The sequence below is a fragment of the Sphaerulina musiva genome (genome assembly GCF_000320565.1).
Source record: "Sphaerulina musiva SO2202 unplaced genomic scaffold SEPMUscaffold_11, whole genome shotgun sequence".
NCBI classification, from domain to species: Eukaryota; Fungi; Ascomycota; class Dothideomycetes; order Mycosphaerellales; family Mycosphaerellaceae; genus Sphaerulina; species Sphaerulina musiva.
Genome location: NW_016017393.1, coordinates 611,868 through 626,791, shown reverse-complemented (window position 1 = coordinate 626,791; position 14,924 = coordinate 611,868). Strand labels below are relative to the sequence as shown.

The 14,924-nt window shown below is 53.0% G+C and overlaps 6 protein-coding genes across 6 annotated transcripts; 5 read left to right on the top strand and 1 right to left on the bottom strand.

Annotated features, from left to right (window-relative positions):
* Positions 1–186: 186 nt before the first annotated feature.
* SEPMUDRAFT_151771 (uncharacterized protein) lies at positions 187–3,960 on the top strand. The gene is made up of 2 exons (XM_016907035.1): positions 187–565; positions 631–3,960. Exons 1-2 carry the CDS (start codon positions 538–540, stop codon positions 3,453–3,455), a joined length of 2,853 nt encoding a protein of 950 aa, XP_016756983.1. The 5' UTR covers positions 187–537; the 3' UTR covers positions 3,456–3,960.
* Positions 3,961–4,351: 391 nt separating this feature from the next.
* Positions 4,352–5,706, bottom strand: SEPMUDRAFT_166502 (uncharacterized protein; the record flags this gene model as incomplete). Its single annotated transcript, XM_016908238.1, has 2 exons — positions 4,352–4,627; positions 4,838–5,706. The coding sequence occupies one exon, from the start codon at positions 5,704–5,706 to the stop codon at positions 4,981–4,983; it is 726 nt and encodes a 241-aa protein (XP_016756982.1). The 3' UTR covers positions 4,352–4,627; positions 4,838–4,980.
* A 229-nt stretch (positions 5,707–5,935) lies between these two features.
* SEPMUDRAFT_166501 (uncharacterized protein) lies at positions 5,936–7,473 on the top strand (the record flags this gene model as incomplete). Its single annotated transcript, XM_016908237.1, has 2 exons — positions 5,936–6,957; positions 7,014–7,473. One exon carries the CDS (start codon positions 5,936–5,938, stop codon positions 6,689–6,691), a length of 756 nt encoding a protein of 251 aa, XP_016756981.1. The 3' UTR covers positions 6,692–6,957; positions 7,014–7,473.
* A 256-nt stretch (positions 7,474–7,729) lies between these two features.
* SEPMUDRAFT_151770 (glycoside hydrolase family 16 protein) lies at positions 7,730–9,351 on the top strand. The gene is made up of 2 exons (XM_016907034.1): positions 7,730–8,581; positions 8,656–9,351. The coding sequence occupies exons 1-2, from the start codon at positions 7,896–7,898 to the stop codon at positions 9,119–9,121; spliced, it is 1,152 nt and encodes a 383-aa protein (XP_016756980.1). The 5' UTR covers positions 7,730–7,895; the 3' UTR covers positions 9,122–9,351.
* A 652-nt stretch (positions 9,352–10,003) lies between these two features.
* Positions 10,004–11,082, top strand: SEPMUDRAFT_166499 (Cloroperoxidase; the record flags this gene model as incomplete). The annotated part of the gene is made up of 4 exons (XM_016908236.1): positions 10,004–10,046; positions 10,107–10,188; positions 10,269–10,441; positions 10,520–11,082. The coding sequence occupies 4 exons, from the start codon at positions 10,004–10,006 to the stop codon at positions 11,050–11,052; spliced, it is 831 nt and encodes a 276-aa protein (XP_016756979.1). The 3' UTR covers positions 11,053–11,082.
* A 350-nt stretch (positions 11,083–11,432) lies between these two features.
* SEPMUDRAFT_151767 (uncharacterized protein) lies at positions 11,433–14,656 on the top strand. Its single transcript, XM_016907033.1, has 4 exons — positions 11,433–11,595; positions 11,832–13,069; positions 13,123–13,302; positions 13,360–14,656. The coding sequence occupies exons 2-4, from the start codon at positions 11,872–11,874 to the stop codon at positions 14,427–14,429; spliced, it is 2,448 nt and encodes an 815-aa protein (XP_016756978.1). The 5' UTR covers positions 11,433–11,595; positions 11,832–11,871; the 3' UTR covers positions 14,430–14,656.
* Positions 14,657–14,924: the final 268 nt, after the last annotated feature.

The window sequence follows — 14,924 nt, the reverse complement described above, 5'->3', positions numbered from 1 at the left end:
TGTTCTCGTCTACGTACGTCCCGGCATACCTGATACGCGACTTATTTCTCACTCTTGAACTCTTCTGCCCTCGCAATGCGCTGTCACAAACCTTCTGCTCGACCTCCGCGGCTCTCGCACCTCTCGTCCCATCTTCACCCTCGACCGCCTTGATAAAAACGACCCGCCTCCCCGTCGAGGACTTGCCGCCGACGTGCTGAAACCAAAACCCCGAATCACCTCCTACACGGGAACGCCGCTCGCGAGAAATAGAGGTACCATATAAGCCGTTCAAGAGCTTGAGAGGCAAAAAAAAACCCCCAGCCCAAAGCAGTAGTAGTCTGTTGCGTCAGCCTCGCTCGCCAGCAGCCCGACCTCCTCGCATCTCTTTCGAGACGCCCCTGCAAACCACCACCGACACCTCTCTCCCTCCCCACTTCACCATAGCGGAGATGCAAAGCGTATATACCGCCGGACCAAGCCTTTAACGCCTCGGAAACGAAATCTCCACATCACTGTCGCTACGGATTTATCTGGATTCTTCCGTCTGGGAGAAACATGACCTGGGCGAAGAAGGCCTCTGCACGTATGCCGCCTTCCCCACAGTACACCGTGTTGCACTGGGGAATTCACAACTGACTCCATCTCTAGTCACAGTACCACTACTGCCACTGTTCTCTCTAGTAGCACTACAAGCAGACTTGGCCACGTGTGAGGGCACTCCAAAATGTGCAGATTACATTCGTGCCGGCATCGGCTATAATGCCAGCGCAGTGGGGCCTATATCGACGAACATCACGAACAATGTCTCATCCGTCACGACACAACGCACTGGCTCCGAGGACACTGCAGCTCCGACTGGTGATCTGGCAGCGGCAGCCGCATGTTACAGTAGTTGGAGCAGCTATTCCAAGCAGCAATCTACGAGTGTCGTCTTCACGCAGGTCACGACCACCTACACCAGACCTCTGACGACAAATATAACCTACGGTACCGGAGACGTATACTCCACTGCACCAGGCTACGGGATACCCATCGCGCGCGGCAATTTTACTGCCACCAGCACTGCGCAACGAGTGCTGAACATTACGTCGACCGATGTCGTTTATGTAAGCCCAACGTTGACTACCACCATTTCGAAACCCACTCCGACCTGTTCCTCGCTCTCGCCGGGCGAGTGCAGCAAGTTGTATGTCTCGTACATTTCGAGCTTGGGACTTCCCGCCAATGCGACTGTTCCGGCCATCACCCCTGCTCCGGCCAACTCGCCACCATGTCCGACATACTACTACCAACCGTTCACCAGTTGCTCCACGTCGTATGGCAAGGTTTCCAAAGACGCCTGTACTATCATGGGCAATAGTGTACAGCTGTTCTACTTCCCGTCACAGACGACTACTCCGACCATTCCAGTTGCCACTGGCACTATGAATGTCTCGGCGACAATCACTGCCCCACCGACTGCCCCACCAGCTGTGGTCTACGAGTACGCTCCTGGAACGACGTTTACCTCGCCTAACATTTATCTCAAGTTCGATTACCTTTCTGCACAACGCCTAAGGCTGGGCAACGGTGCACCAGTGTGCAGTATTTGTGACAAGTATGGTTGCAGGATGCAAGCTGTTGACGGTGGTCAGAGCATCACCTCTGAAGGTACCAGTATTGAAGGCCAACTGGTGACTCTTGCCCCAGACCAAGTGTCCAGCATAGTGTTGGACTATAGCGGTCAAGAAGCTGCCAATATCGTCAGTACTATGGCTCTGGGCTTACCGGGATATGCAGATGTCATGAACAAGGTCGTTGGAAACTTCAATGTGACAGCTAAGCCGCTGCGTCTAGAAGACGTATTACATCCTCCACCAGAAGCATACTACTTACAGCCCCTCGACAACGCTCCAGGTTGTGATCTCTCAGCCCCTCAGCCGCAATGCAGCACCATCTTCGAAGGAGAGTATCGGGCTCTCATTTCTCTGCCGCCACAAGTGACTGGGTTTCAAGGACCCTGGAAAAAATGTGCTCCCGTCATCTATGGCGTATATGATCCTCCTATTGCTTTGACCAAAGCTTCAACTGCTGCTGGCCCCACGCTGCCTGGTGGAAAGAAGGCTACCCCGAACAATTCGCCCCCCGCGCAGACTCCTCCACCAGTAGTGCCGGCAAACGTGCCTAACATCCCTTCTCGGCCTATATTCACTGCGCAACCAAACCAAGCCCCTGGACAGAACGGCAATGGCGGCGGCAACGCTGGCCCCACACTGCCTGTTGGTGGTGGCGGCTCATCAAATAATAATGGCGGCAGTAGCAACGGGGGATCTGGAAACGGTGGGTCCGGGAATGGAGGCCCAGGAAATGGGGGCTCATCGAATGGAGGCTCAGCGAACAACAACGGCGGTGCAGGTAACGGAGCCTCAGGGAATGGTAACACCGGCAATGGGGGCTCAGGGAATGGCGGTGCAGGTAATGGTGCCTCAGGAAATGGTGGTAGTGGAGCCTCAGGAAACGGTGGTGCAGGTAACGGTGCCTCAGGGAACGGTGGTTCAGGCAATGGAGCCACAGGGAATAGTGGCGGTGGTGCCTCAGGAAACGGTGGTGCAGGCAATGGAGCCACAGGTAATAGTGGCGGTGGTGCCTCAGGAAACGGTGGGGCAGGCAATGGAGCCACAGAGAATAGTGGCGGTGGTGCCTCAGGAAACGGTGGTGCAGGAAATAGTGGTTCAGGTAATGGAGCCCCAGGGAGTGGTGGTTCAGGCAATGAAGTCTCAGGAAATGGTGGCGGTGGAGCCTCAGGGAATGGCAATACAGGCAATGGTGGCGGTGGAGCCTCAGGGAATGGCAATACAGGCAATGGTAATACAGGCAATGGAGGATCTGTGACGAGCAATGGTGGCTCAGCAAACGGAAACGAAGGCTCTGGAAACAACAACGGAGGATCCACGAACGGAGCGAACTCCAATGGAAATGGCGGCGGATCATCCAACAATGACGCTGGAGGGTCTGGAAACGGTGGTAGTGCAGGATCTTCAAATGGTGGAGGCGGAGGCTTGTCAACTGGCAATACTGCCCAAGGCAATAGCGGTGTTTCACCAAGCAACAGTGGGGGCCAGTCTTCCAGTGGCAGTGGTGGGACTTCGGATGGCTATAGTGGCGGCTCTTCGATCGGTGATAACGGGGACTCCTCCAACAATGGCGGGGGGAGTGGAGGGTCGGCGACTGGCAACTCAGGCAACGCCAACGGCGACAATGGAGAAGGTACGGGAAGCGGCAGTGGCAACGGCTCGAATGCTCCTGGAAGCAGAACCACGACCCGTGGACCAAGTGGAACCGGCTCCTCGAGTAGTGGAGTCTCTGCTACATCCTCAAGCACTGCTTCGAAAGCCTTCTCGGCACCCCAAGTTATGGGAGCTGAGAACCACGTGCTCGCGCTGCTCATCAGCGCGGTACTTCTGGCAGCTCCTTTTCTCGTGCCTTGGACTTGAACTGCTTGTGGACTTGACACGAGGTTAACGCGGCACTGCTATAGCCAACATCTAGCGACACTGTCTGAGTCATCCACAATGGCAAAAGCAGTCTGTGGTCATGTGGCCGGACAATCTCACCGTCATCACAGTACTGGAACTCGCTACGGCGAACAACACCACAACGGTCCTCAGCAAATCCGCTCCAGCTAGGCAATCTAGAAGCTAGATTTTTTCTCCGCCCATCTGCAAGCAGAGGTCTGCTCTCTGAACATGGACGGAGATTTTGCCACAAGGCAATTCTACACTTTGACGAAGTATCACCTCATAGTTTGTGTGAAAGCTAACGAATCTAGTGAAAATGATCCAATACAGAGGATCTCTGCATATCTGAACGCAGCGTAGCATTGCATAGCATTTTGATGGGGGAAAAAGATTATATAGACTGCATGTGGTTATATAGTAGTAGTGGTAGTAGTAGTAGTAGTATACACAGTAGTAATTTCTTTTCGAATGGAATAATAATAATAGTACCTCAAACACCTCTATACCTACCTAGACTCTTGCCTGCTTCTCAGCAATATAGAGAGTCGGGAGGATGGCTTATCCTACAAGCCTTCTCTTTCTCTCTCTCTCTCTCGTTTTTCCTCGCGTAACCGTTTACGGTGGTGCTCGGAAGAGATCCACGGACATAGGCTTCTTCAAGCAAGATAAAGTACAACGAAGGGAGGGGTACAATGGTGACCTAACCAGGTAGGCGACTAAGGTAGGTACATATTCATCAGAAGCAAAAAGTAACGAGAGGTACCTACCCTACCTCAGGTACCTAGGTATTACGTGAAAGTAAAAGAAATCCAGCCAAATTAAGAGAGTAGGTAGGTAGGATAGAAGTAAAGGTAAATCGTTTTCTTCTGGGTGGTAAATATTGCAAGAGTGCTTGCTATATACAGCGAATGGTGCGTAAAGAGCTCTCTGCAACCTCCTCGAAAAGTTTGTAGGTCGTTCTCCGGTTCTGTTTTGATCGCTTCGACCTAGCTTCTCAGCTGCAATTCTGAGCAGAAGCTTGCAGAAAACCGATGAGAACCATTTTCTCTCCCAAAACGCTTCCGAGATGGCGCGCCAAGTGACTGACATTCGTGGCATGGTGGCTCTCCCTGCTATGTTGCGGCGTCCGGAGGTGGTCATCTGTTCTTCTGATCTCGTCAGCACGGCGTTCCGGGCAAAGGTTCTGATGGTGCGAGTGCGATGTCCATGTCGAGATCATACAAATTTGGTGTAGTTCGTTTCTCATCAAGATAAGTTCTTGTCAAAACCCGCAGGCGAAGACGGAACAATTATGAGTGGTGCATGAAACAGTTGCTAATCATGTCAAGGGGAACGGGAAAGAAGAAATCGCGACATACCTGATTCTCTGTGGTGTGCATCATCGGGCACGCTAGCCAGTCGTGCAAGCTTGTATCTTCTTCAACTCGAAAAGCAGCAGACGTCGACAGTCGCGAGTTGTTTAGTGGTTTTATGAGGCCGATTGGGATGAGCAAAGCGAGCTTCAGCCAGCATGCATGCCGAAACCCATTCCTTCCTGCCATCCAGCCTGCTCTTTGAGAACTTTCTTTCTGTTCTCCCTCCACTTCTTATCCCATGTCTCGACTTTTCCTCCCAGCACTTCTGTATTGGCAGGTCCGAGCATGATGACACCCCTGGACACAGTGAAGTCCCTAAGTACAAGCTTAGACCCAATAGCCATACTGACGTTGATTTTCTCAATCTTTTCCATCTCAAAGGCGTAGGCCTTGGTGCCTCGAGCGTCCTGCAGCAATAGTTTGTGTGGACCACCCTTTTCGGCAGACTTTGCGGGAGGGTTCATGTCAGTGTTGTCTTGCTCGTCATCGACAACTCGAATGACTTCGTGGCCCTTGCGCATCTCGCCTCGCTCTTCCATCTCTATAGCCTCGACCTGACTCCATTTACTGCGGCCAACATCGTCAATATCTAGGATCTGGACGGCCACGGGACCAGGGACGCGCAGGGCTTGCACTTCAGGACTTGCTATACCGGCAGGAAAGCAAGAGGCTGCGGTGGGCTGAAGGGTGGATGTGAAGTCGGTGCTGAGCAGACGAGACTCGGCGGACTTTTGCTGGACGATGAGCGGAGTCTGAAGTTTGATGGAAGGCTTGTAGGACTGTAGCCATTGTGTGGTCGGCGTGATAGTCTTGGAGGCGAGGTAGGTGCGTATTGCAATAACAGCAGCGTCAGCGTTTGTAGCCGCCGACATTGTTGGCGTTTCACATTTTGTTGTTGTTGGTGATGTTGTGGCAGATGAGAGAAAAGAGAGAAATTGAATCGTACCTTTTGCAGATCATGTCGAGAGGCCTTGGCGCGATGGTCTGCTCAGGACAGAGCTAAGGTACCTCCTAGGCTGACCTAGCTGTTGCAGCGACAATAATACTACTTCTACAGACAACTTCACTCTACCCACAGTAACAGTACATGTAATCAGAGACATGTCAATAGCATCACCTCGACCGTCCATATCCTCTCGGCGCACATCCGTCGACACCATCTCGTCACCCACTTCCAAATCCGCATCTCAAGCCGCCGAACGAGGCTCCCTCCGCCGCAACAGGACCGCTTTACGAGACTACTACAACCTCAAAGCCGCCCAGCAGTCTTCCGATCAAGAGCCCACCACTCCAACACTAGATCCCGACCAGGAATCCGAACTCGATAAGCCCGGCTTTGAACCAGAGCAATACGTCCGCAACCTCCTCTCCTCGGAAGACTTATATGGAGTGCTGAAAATCGAAGCCGGACTTGTGTCTGATATCAGGAACCTCGATGGCGAGAAAAAGGCCTTGGTATACGACAACTATTCGAAATTGATTACGGCTACGAATACTATTAGATTTCTGAGAGAGAAAATGGACCCCATGATGCCTGGGACGACTACGCTGATTCCGGCGATTGGACATATCGCGGAGACTGCGGCGGGGTTAAAGAAGGATATGCAGGATGCGCATGGTACCGATGGACATGCGGCCAACGCCGGCGAAGAGAAGAGGAAACAGCAACAGACTGTGAGGTGGGTGCTGCAAAGTCCCGAGAGGATCTCAGAGATGATGAGTGATGGGAGGGATGACGAAGCAAAAGCTGAATGGGAGAAGGTGGAGAAGTTGCTGCAAAAGTGGCATGGTGTGAAAGGGGTGGATAACGTGCGAAAGGCTTGCCTGGCCGCACTGGATAATGCAGAAGGGGATTGAAGACCGGACAGTCCTTTCATGAACAGGTCCATCCTTTCGATCGCGCTAGCCAATGACGCTCCATTGTCAGTAAAAGCCGCTATTGTGGACTCTCAAAATCCGGCACCAGCGGCTTCGCCATGTCTAGCAACGTCTACCTCATGGGCAAGACTCGGAGCAGTTATCTCCGCTCCGAATCCGCTTGCAAGACAGCAAGGAAACTTGCTGGGGCCCCTGAGATGATTGAGTATCGATCCTCATGAGCACGAGAGGTCGTCAGAGGCACAGTATGCATGTCGTCCGATTTGCTGATGAGAAGGGCGAGTACTGACCATGTTCATAGATTGACTCCGGCCACGATGCAAAGACGATGACGGTTTGTAGCTAGCCTGCAGCACCAATGTGATGTGAATATCGAGCAAACCAAGCAGTGACAGATGCAATATTGCATGACTGCACTATCGGGCTGTTCTATCGTCGTACTCTGGACTTTCTGCTGCTGATGGTCGAATGGCTCTCACACGATCGCGCTCGCGTCACAACAGAGTCCTGTGGTCAGCTGAACATGTGAAGCACATCATGATTCCAGCGCTCAGCCCGAAGCTCCTGGTGTAGGCACAACGACGGGTACTTCGGCGATTTGTATTGCACCGACCTTAGGTATGCGTTCACTTCCCCCAAGTTACTTGTAGGCACTGTTGTGAGTGGAATGGGGATGGCTGCGTCACATCGGCCACAACACGTGGAGGAGCACGATTGTGTAGAGTAGAGGTACATGAACATAGTGTGATATATATACCAATGAGAGGCGCGCTCGGCACTGACGGCAGGATTGTCTATACTGTAGTCGATACCGCAGATAAGGTGTAACACTAGCGTCCAAGGGGCGTGTGTGCTGTGCAGATCTAGCACAGGCTAATGTCGACGTGAACGAATCGCATGTGGTTGTTTCGACACTACTCACCCCTGCTTCGCGCCAGGAGGCGTTTTTGCACAACGCTCTGCAACCTCCGACACTGCGACGACATTCCTCTTCTTTCATCTCTCTCTCTCTCACCCACGAACATAGGCGTTTCCACGCATACCACACTCTCTACCAACTTCATTGCAGTCACTCATTCGACAACACAGATTCGCCGGTCGAATCTGCGATCGCAGCACCGCACCGCCACTCATCTCACACTACTGACCTTTTTCCCCAAGTCCACGACAAGGGACCGAAACCATGTCTCGCCGCTTTGCAAGCATTGCGCTGCTTGTCGCAACCTCACTCGCTCAGACCTATACCGATTGCAATCCGAACAACTCCACATGTCCAGATAATCCTGCACTGGGCACGACTTTTGCGGAGACCTACAACAAAACTCAGCAGGAGTTCGACCCAAGGTTCTGGAATGTCACTGCTGGACCATCGCTGATCAGCTTCGGCGACGATGGCGCCGCGCTCGCATTGTCGCAGAAAGGAGACTCGGTGACGGTCAAGAGCAACTTCTACATATTCTGGGGACAAGTCGAAGTCATCTTCAAGGCAGCAACAGGAACGGGTATCATCAGCACGGCGATCACTCTGAGTGACAATCTGGATGAGATTGACTGGGAGATTAAGGGTGGCAACCTCACGAGTTCATCGAACAACTTCTACGGCTGGGGCAATACCTCGCAGTTCAACTCGGAATATCCTGCTATGAATCCGGGTCCGCAGGCCGACTTCCACAACTACACCGTCGACTGGACGCAGGAGAGGATACTGTACTATCTCGATGGAAATGTTGTGAGGACTGTGCCGTACGCAGAGCCCGGTCATTATCCCCAGACGCCGAGCCGCATCCAATTCGGTGCATGGTGCGGAGGGTGCTCAGAGTCTCAGGGCACCATTGACTGGGCAGGAGGAAAAGCAGACTGGGATGCCGGGTGAGTACAGACATTGTACTGGAGTCTATTCACGTGCAACGAAGCCGCCGCTAACTTTTTTGTTTGTATCACAGACCATTCGTCATGACGGTCCAAAGCATCCGCATCACCGATGGAACCACCAACTCGAGCACATACAGCTACGGCGACCACAGCGGCTCCTACCAGAGCATCAAAGTCGTCGACGGCGAATCCGCCGCCTACAAAGAAATGCACAAACTCTCCACCACCGAGAAAGTCACCAAGCACTGGGACGGTCTCTCCACCGGAGGCAAAATCGGAATCGCAGCCGGTGTGCTCGGAGCCGTCTTCATCTTCCTGGTCGCATTCACATTCTACTGCGTGCGACAGCGCAAAGCCGGTCGCTCAGAAGCCGCTCTGCACGATCAGGAGTGGGAGAAGGAGAATGCGGAACTGATGGCGTATCGGACGATGATGTCCAAAGGCAATTTTGCTATGAATCGCGAGTCGGTTATGTTGGAAGTTGTACAGGCCCCGAAGCAGCAGTCGAAGTACTCGAGGTTGAGTGGAAGGTTTTGATTTTCACTAGGTTTACAACACTATCGACAGGACCTTTTTGTATGTTCACTCTAGGTGTGCAGCAGCTGCAGTTAGCTGCAGAAGACACTGAGCTAGCTACAGCTATGCGGTGTGTGTGTGTTAGAGGCAAAATGGCTTCCACAAGCGCGCCCGGTTTCTCCACATGTTTTGAACGGGGCTTGTGTTTTTTACGTGCATCATGATAGATACCTTTACCTTCACCTTACCATTTGTTACTTTTCCCTTTTCTTTTCTTCTCCACTATGATGTCGGGTCTGATAAACAGAACGAACTTCCATCTCAAACATAAGGTAGTAATCAACATCATCAATATCAACAACATATCACCTACACAGACTTCTGATGATCCTACCTACAGGAACAACGGGCATGAGACAACAAGATACAGATTCTCGCCCCCACTTACCCACCTACCTTACCCACCGCGGCACATTTTATATTTTTCAAACATGGACCAAAGGAACATTTAACATTTAGAAAAGCATAAAACACTAAGAGGTAGCGTCCTTCCTCCCGCCGTATTTCCCTTACTAGCCTGCACCGCTTGCAGGAGATAGTGTCCAGAATCCAGACCAGACCAGATCCAATCCAAATAGCTCAACGGTCTCTGATGATCTGTGACTGGACGGCCTTGTTGCTTTTAGAGTTTCGAAAAGCCTCTCTTCTCCAAGAACATGGAGAAGCCTGGAGCCTCGGTTGGTGATCGACATAGATCTAGATGTATTAGGAGGTAGGTGGAGTTTGGAATTTCGATTTGTATATATACAGGTACCTATATATATACAGACCAGACGGCTTTTTGGTTTACTTACCTTACTGACTGGGATACTCTGTGCGATATCAACATCTATCCTTCGAACCATGTTGGCGACATCTCTAACTCTTTCGAGTCTGCTGCTCAGTGGTATTAGTCTGGTAACAGCTTTGCCACAACAACTGGCACCTCGACAACAAACCACCGAAGCAGGCAGTTTTGAGACGTGGCAAGCTCCAGGGCCAGGAGATGTGAGATCGCCTTGTCCGGCGTTGAATTCGCTCGCCAATCAGTAGGTGGATCACGATGATGTTTTTCTTCTCGAGGAGATCGATCTTTTGCTGTGCTGACAATACCTTTACCTACATGTAGTGGCTTTCTACCCCATAGTGGCAAGGGAATTACACTTCCGGTTGCGGTGAGCGGGTTCAAGAGGGCACTCAATATCGCCGATGACTTTACGACGGTGCTCTGGACAGCTGCGTTTCTCGTTTCCAAGGACCCGGCGAGTGCGACTTGGGATTTGAGTGATGTTGTACAGCATAGTAAGTTTGCTCGATTCTTTGTGGACAGTAGGAGGTAATACCTGCGCTCTTTCCCGTTAACACTAATCAATTGAACAGACTTCCCTATTGAGCACGACGCCAGCCTGTCCCGTCAAGATGCCTTCTTTGGCAACCAACAACCCTTCAACCAGACCATCTTCGACACCGTACTCTCCTTCTATGCCAACGAAACCGATGCGACCATTCCAATTCAAGCCAAGGCCAAATACAGCCGTACCCTCGACTCGCAAACCCGGAATCCGAAATTTCAATACGGCCTGCGAGAGTTTATCCTCTCCTATGGCGAGAATGCGCTCTTCTTGAGCACCATGGGCGACCCAAGCACGGGTGTGGCGCCTTTGGAATATGTGAAGGTACTCTTTGAACAAGAGCGACTGCCGTATGCGGAGGGATGGCGAGTGCCGGCTGCGGAGACGAGTTTGTTATCGGTTGGGAATATGATTGGGAGATTGTATGCTGCGAGTCCTGAGCCGTTGAATGAGGCCTTTGAGACGGTTACGATGCAGCAAGTGAGGAACGCTTTTGGGGGGAAGGATCCGGTGACGGGGGTAGTGAGGACGTTGAGCTGTGCGTTGGCGGGGAGTTGTTAATTGAGATATATATTCATGAAGTTGTTTTCCCCTTTTCGTTGTGTGGCTCTTGTGACATTCATTCCTCATGGCCAGCAGAGTCTAGTAGGCAGAGGGCAGAGAGGGGAGGGGTAGTAGGGAGGCGGAGGAGGGAGGAGGGAAGAGGGAAGAGGAGGTAGTTTTAGCCGGCCTTCCGTTTCTCACTAGACCGGCGGTAATTGCCGGAGGCAGAGTCACGGTGACTTCCACTTCTACCACTGCCGCTACTTCCTACGGAGGTACTGCACAGGAAACGACTTTTCTCCCACCAACAGACCAACAACAACAACATTCCAATTTCACCACCCACAACCATCACCCACCCACAAGGCACATACCTTACTCTCGCACTCACCACCACCACCATCACCCTCACCATCACCCTCACCCTCACTGTCACCGTCTTGCCCGCGCCGCCTTGCCCGCTCGCTCGCCTCGCCTCCACCTCCACTCCACCTTCACCTTCACCTTCACCTCACTCGCCACCTCGCACAGGCCAGAGCGGCGTCTTCACTTCTCCAAGAGGTAATTCTTGCTACTACCTACCACCACTACTTCCTGATCCGGCCCCTTCAAAACCTCGTCTGGCGGCCGCTCACAGCAAACTCCCGGCATGCTCGTTTGCGTGTGATTGTCTCACCTCGTGTCCGTCACCACGTCCAACAGGCAGTGAATGCTCGTCGTCGCCCACACACACACCCACACACACCCACACACACGCACCCACTCCTCGTTCCTCCCTAACTATGCCGTGCTCTCAGACCGTCTCTCCCGCCGCGCGTAGCATGCGCTCTTGATCCGATGCCCACCTTCGACTCTGGACACCCTTCCCCAGAACCTCCCGAGGAAGCGTGGCTACGCAGTGAGCCAGCTCTGCTCTCGCCAGCTTCACCTAAGCCCTTGCATTTTCCCCAGCCGACGTCTATTCCTGTTTTAGACAAGATGATGGACGTCGGATTCAACCAGGCAGAGCCACATATGGACAATGCCGCAATGCACGACACGGAGCTGCGACCTGGAGCGTGGCGTGACCCAGCAGAGCAATCAAACGATGCGCCTTCGCCATTCTCCACGGGCGGCGATGTGGACGACTCGAATCAGAACGAGAGCGAAACACAGAACGGCGACGACGCCTCACGTAGTAATGAGACAGCTGCCAACGGAGGTGACGCTCCATCTACCACTACCACCATCTCCAATAATGGTGTTTCACATAACGCAAATGCCCATGTCCAAGCGGAGACGACGTCTGATGCCCCATCTACCCACGGAGCGCGTCCAGATGCCAGCTCCGCCACAGCTGAGCCTACGCAGCTTTCCAATGCCTTGCAGTCCCATGAGATGAAGCCCGGGCAGCCGCAGTCCATGTCTGCCCCCGACGCAATGAACATCCAGGCATTACTGGACCAGTTGTCGGGTTCCATCGCGCCCACAGCCCATCCAACGCCCGCACACAATGATCACCCTGTGGATAGCATGCATCGCCTGTCACAACCAGACACTGCGCCTTCACTAGCTGCATCGTCCACGGCGCTTCCACCACGCCCACCTCCCCAAGACCAGCCGGTCATCAATGCAGCATATGTTCCGTCGCAGCACATTCGCGATTATCATCCCCATGCCTCTGCGCCAGCAGTCCATGCTCCCACTCAAGCGAATGGTGTTGGTCATGTTGGGGATGCGCAGAGTCAGAATTTTGTTCCGCCTACCAACGCAGCTTCCCAGCAAGCGGCACCCGGTCCAGGAGGACAGTACGCGAGTCAACGAACTCAATTGACACCTTCCTTTTCCGCCTCCAGCCCCGTGCTTCCGCATCAACAGTTCTCGCCTGTCAGAGTTAACAGCGTTGTCCCTGAGGAATCGCCACTTGCAGGAACAGAAGACAGGCCATGGACAGCAGATACGCAACGCAAGTATGACTACTTCGTGAACGAGGAGAGGAGATACGTGAACGAGGCCCGATGGGACCAGTTTCCTTCCGGCTCCCGACTGTTCGTTGGTGAGCAGCACACCCCGCCCCTGTGTGGTGTGCCGAACTAACAAGTCTTCCAGGGAACCTTTCTAGCGAGAAGGTGACGAAGCGCGACATCTTCCATGTCTTCCACCCCTACGGAGAGATTGCGCAAATCTCCATCAAGCAGGCGTACGGATTCGTGCAGTTCCTGCGAGTCGAGGACTGTACGAGGGCCTTGAATGCAGAGCAGGGCCGCCAGATACGAGACAAGCGAATTCGTGGGTCGAGAATTGACGCATTTTCATGTGATGACACACACTAACGAGCATGTCTAGATCTCGAGGTCAGCAAGCCGCAGAAACCGCCCCGCGATAAGCTACAGAACCACAGGCGTCGATCACGCTCTCCTGCCTACGATGACCGAGGACGGAACGACCGCAGAGGACGTGGAAGAGATGGAAGAGACGGTGGCAGGAACAGCTACGGCGCCCGCTCGCCTTCACCACGAGACTACAACAGGGGTCAGGATGACAGATACCGGACCAGATCCCGGTCGCCTGCTTACGGGAGAGATCTCAGAAATTGGGACAATGGCCCACATCGAGGACCGAATCACGACGACCTGCCTCGCCCTCGGCGGCGGTCAAGAGACGTACCAGATGTGCAAATCATTGCGCTAGAGGGACTCGAGCTCGACTTTTTGTCCTGGGTCGAGAAGGCGTTTATTGCCCGAGGAGTGACCGTTGATACTCTAATGATCAACCGACTCGACGAGGACGCTGAAATCCAGCGTCAAATTATTGAGGGTGTTTTCGCCATCTGCAAACTAAGGAGAGTGCACCAAGACACCGGCAAGATCGGCTTGACTATTTTCAAACGAGAAGGAGGCCTGAAAAGAGAGATTCAATTCGAAGAGTATGACAATCTGGACCCACCGATCTGTGCGGAGCTCGTGATGAGAGAGCGCAATAGCTTCAAGGCCCCACCGCCCAGCCAGTGGCGCTATCTGACACATCCGCGACCGCTCGACGGAAGTTGCCTTTTTCAAGCTCAGCATGGTGCTGCTGCACCTGGGGAATATCAGCAAAATTACGGACAACCCACGCCGTATAGCGCTCCTCCCACCAATGCGCCTCCTCCAGCTTTTCCGTCCGGCTATCCACCGGCTCGGACGGATTCAAGCCAACTGCAGGATTTGATTTCGAGCTTGAGCACAGCGTCTCCTCAAGTTGCTGCTTCAAATTCACAACTAGGATACGCTCCGCCTCCGCAGCATTATCCCGTTCCACACCAATACCAACAGCCGCCACCGGCAGCATCGGCACCACGGAATCAGCCACCAGCTGGAGCACCTCCCAACATGGCAGATATTCTCGCACGACTGGGCAGCTATAAGCCGCAGTAGTGACGGCGTAAGATGGAGCGATTAGATGGAGCGAAATGGCAACATGTACTGTTTCAGCCAGTGCGAAAGGGACTGAAATCATCGACGGATCACGAACGAGAGAGCAAAGAAGCCGCCGCACCAAGCGCGTGCTGAGCTTCTTGCTATCAGTTGCAGCTCCAGTTGCGATTGTAGATAGCATGATTGTATCAGTGCAAGGTATAGAGCCGCATTATATACAAAAGTTCCTGCTCAATAGTACCGATTACTTTCAACTGGCACAATTGACATATGCCTTGGCCGGCTCCACTTTGACAGCTTAAAGCCTCGGCTAGATTGGCATCATCATGTCCTTCACGTATCGGAACCACAAGCGAAGTTTAACGTCCTGGTCTCTTTCCACTACCTCCTATCATCATCCATGTCCGAATATAACGTGTACATGTAGTAGTAGTAGGTGATAGATGATATCCCGCTCATACCTATACCCTTCCCGCCACGCACTCGGCGTCTCCC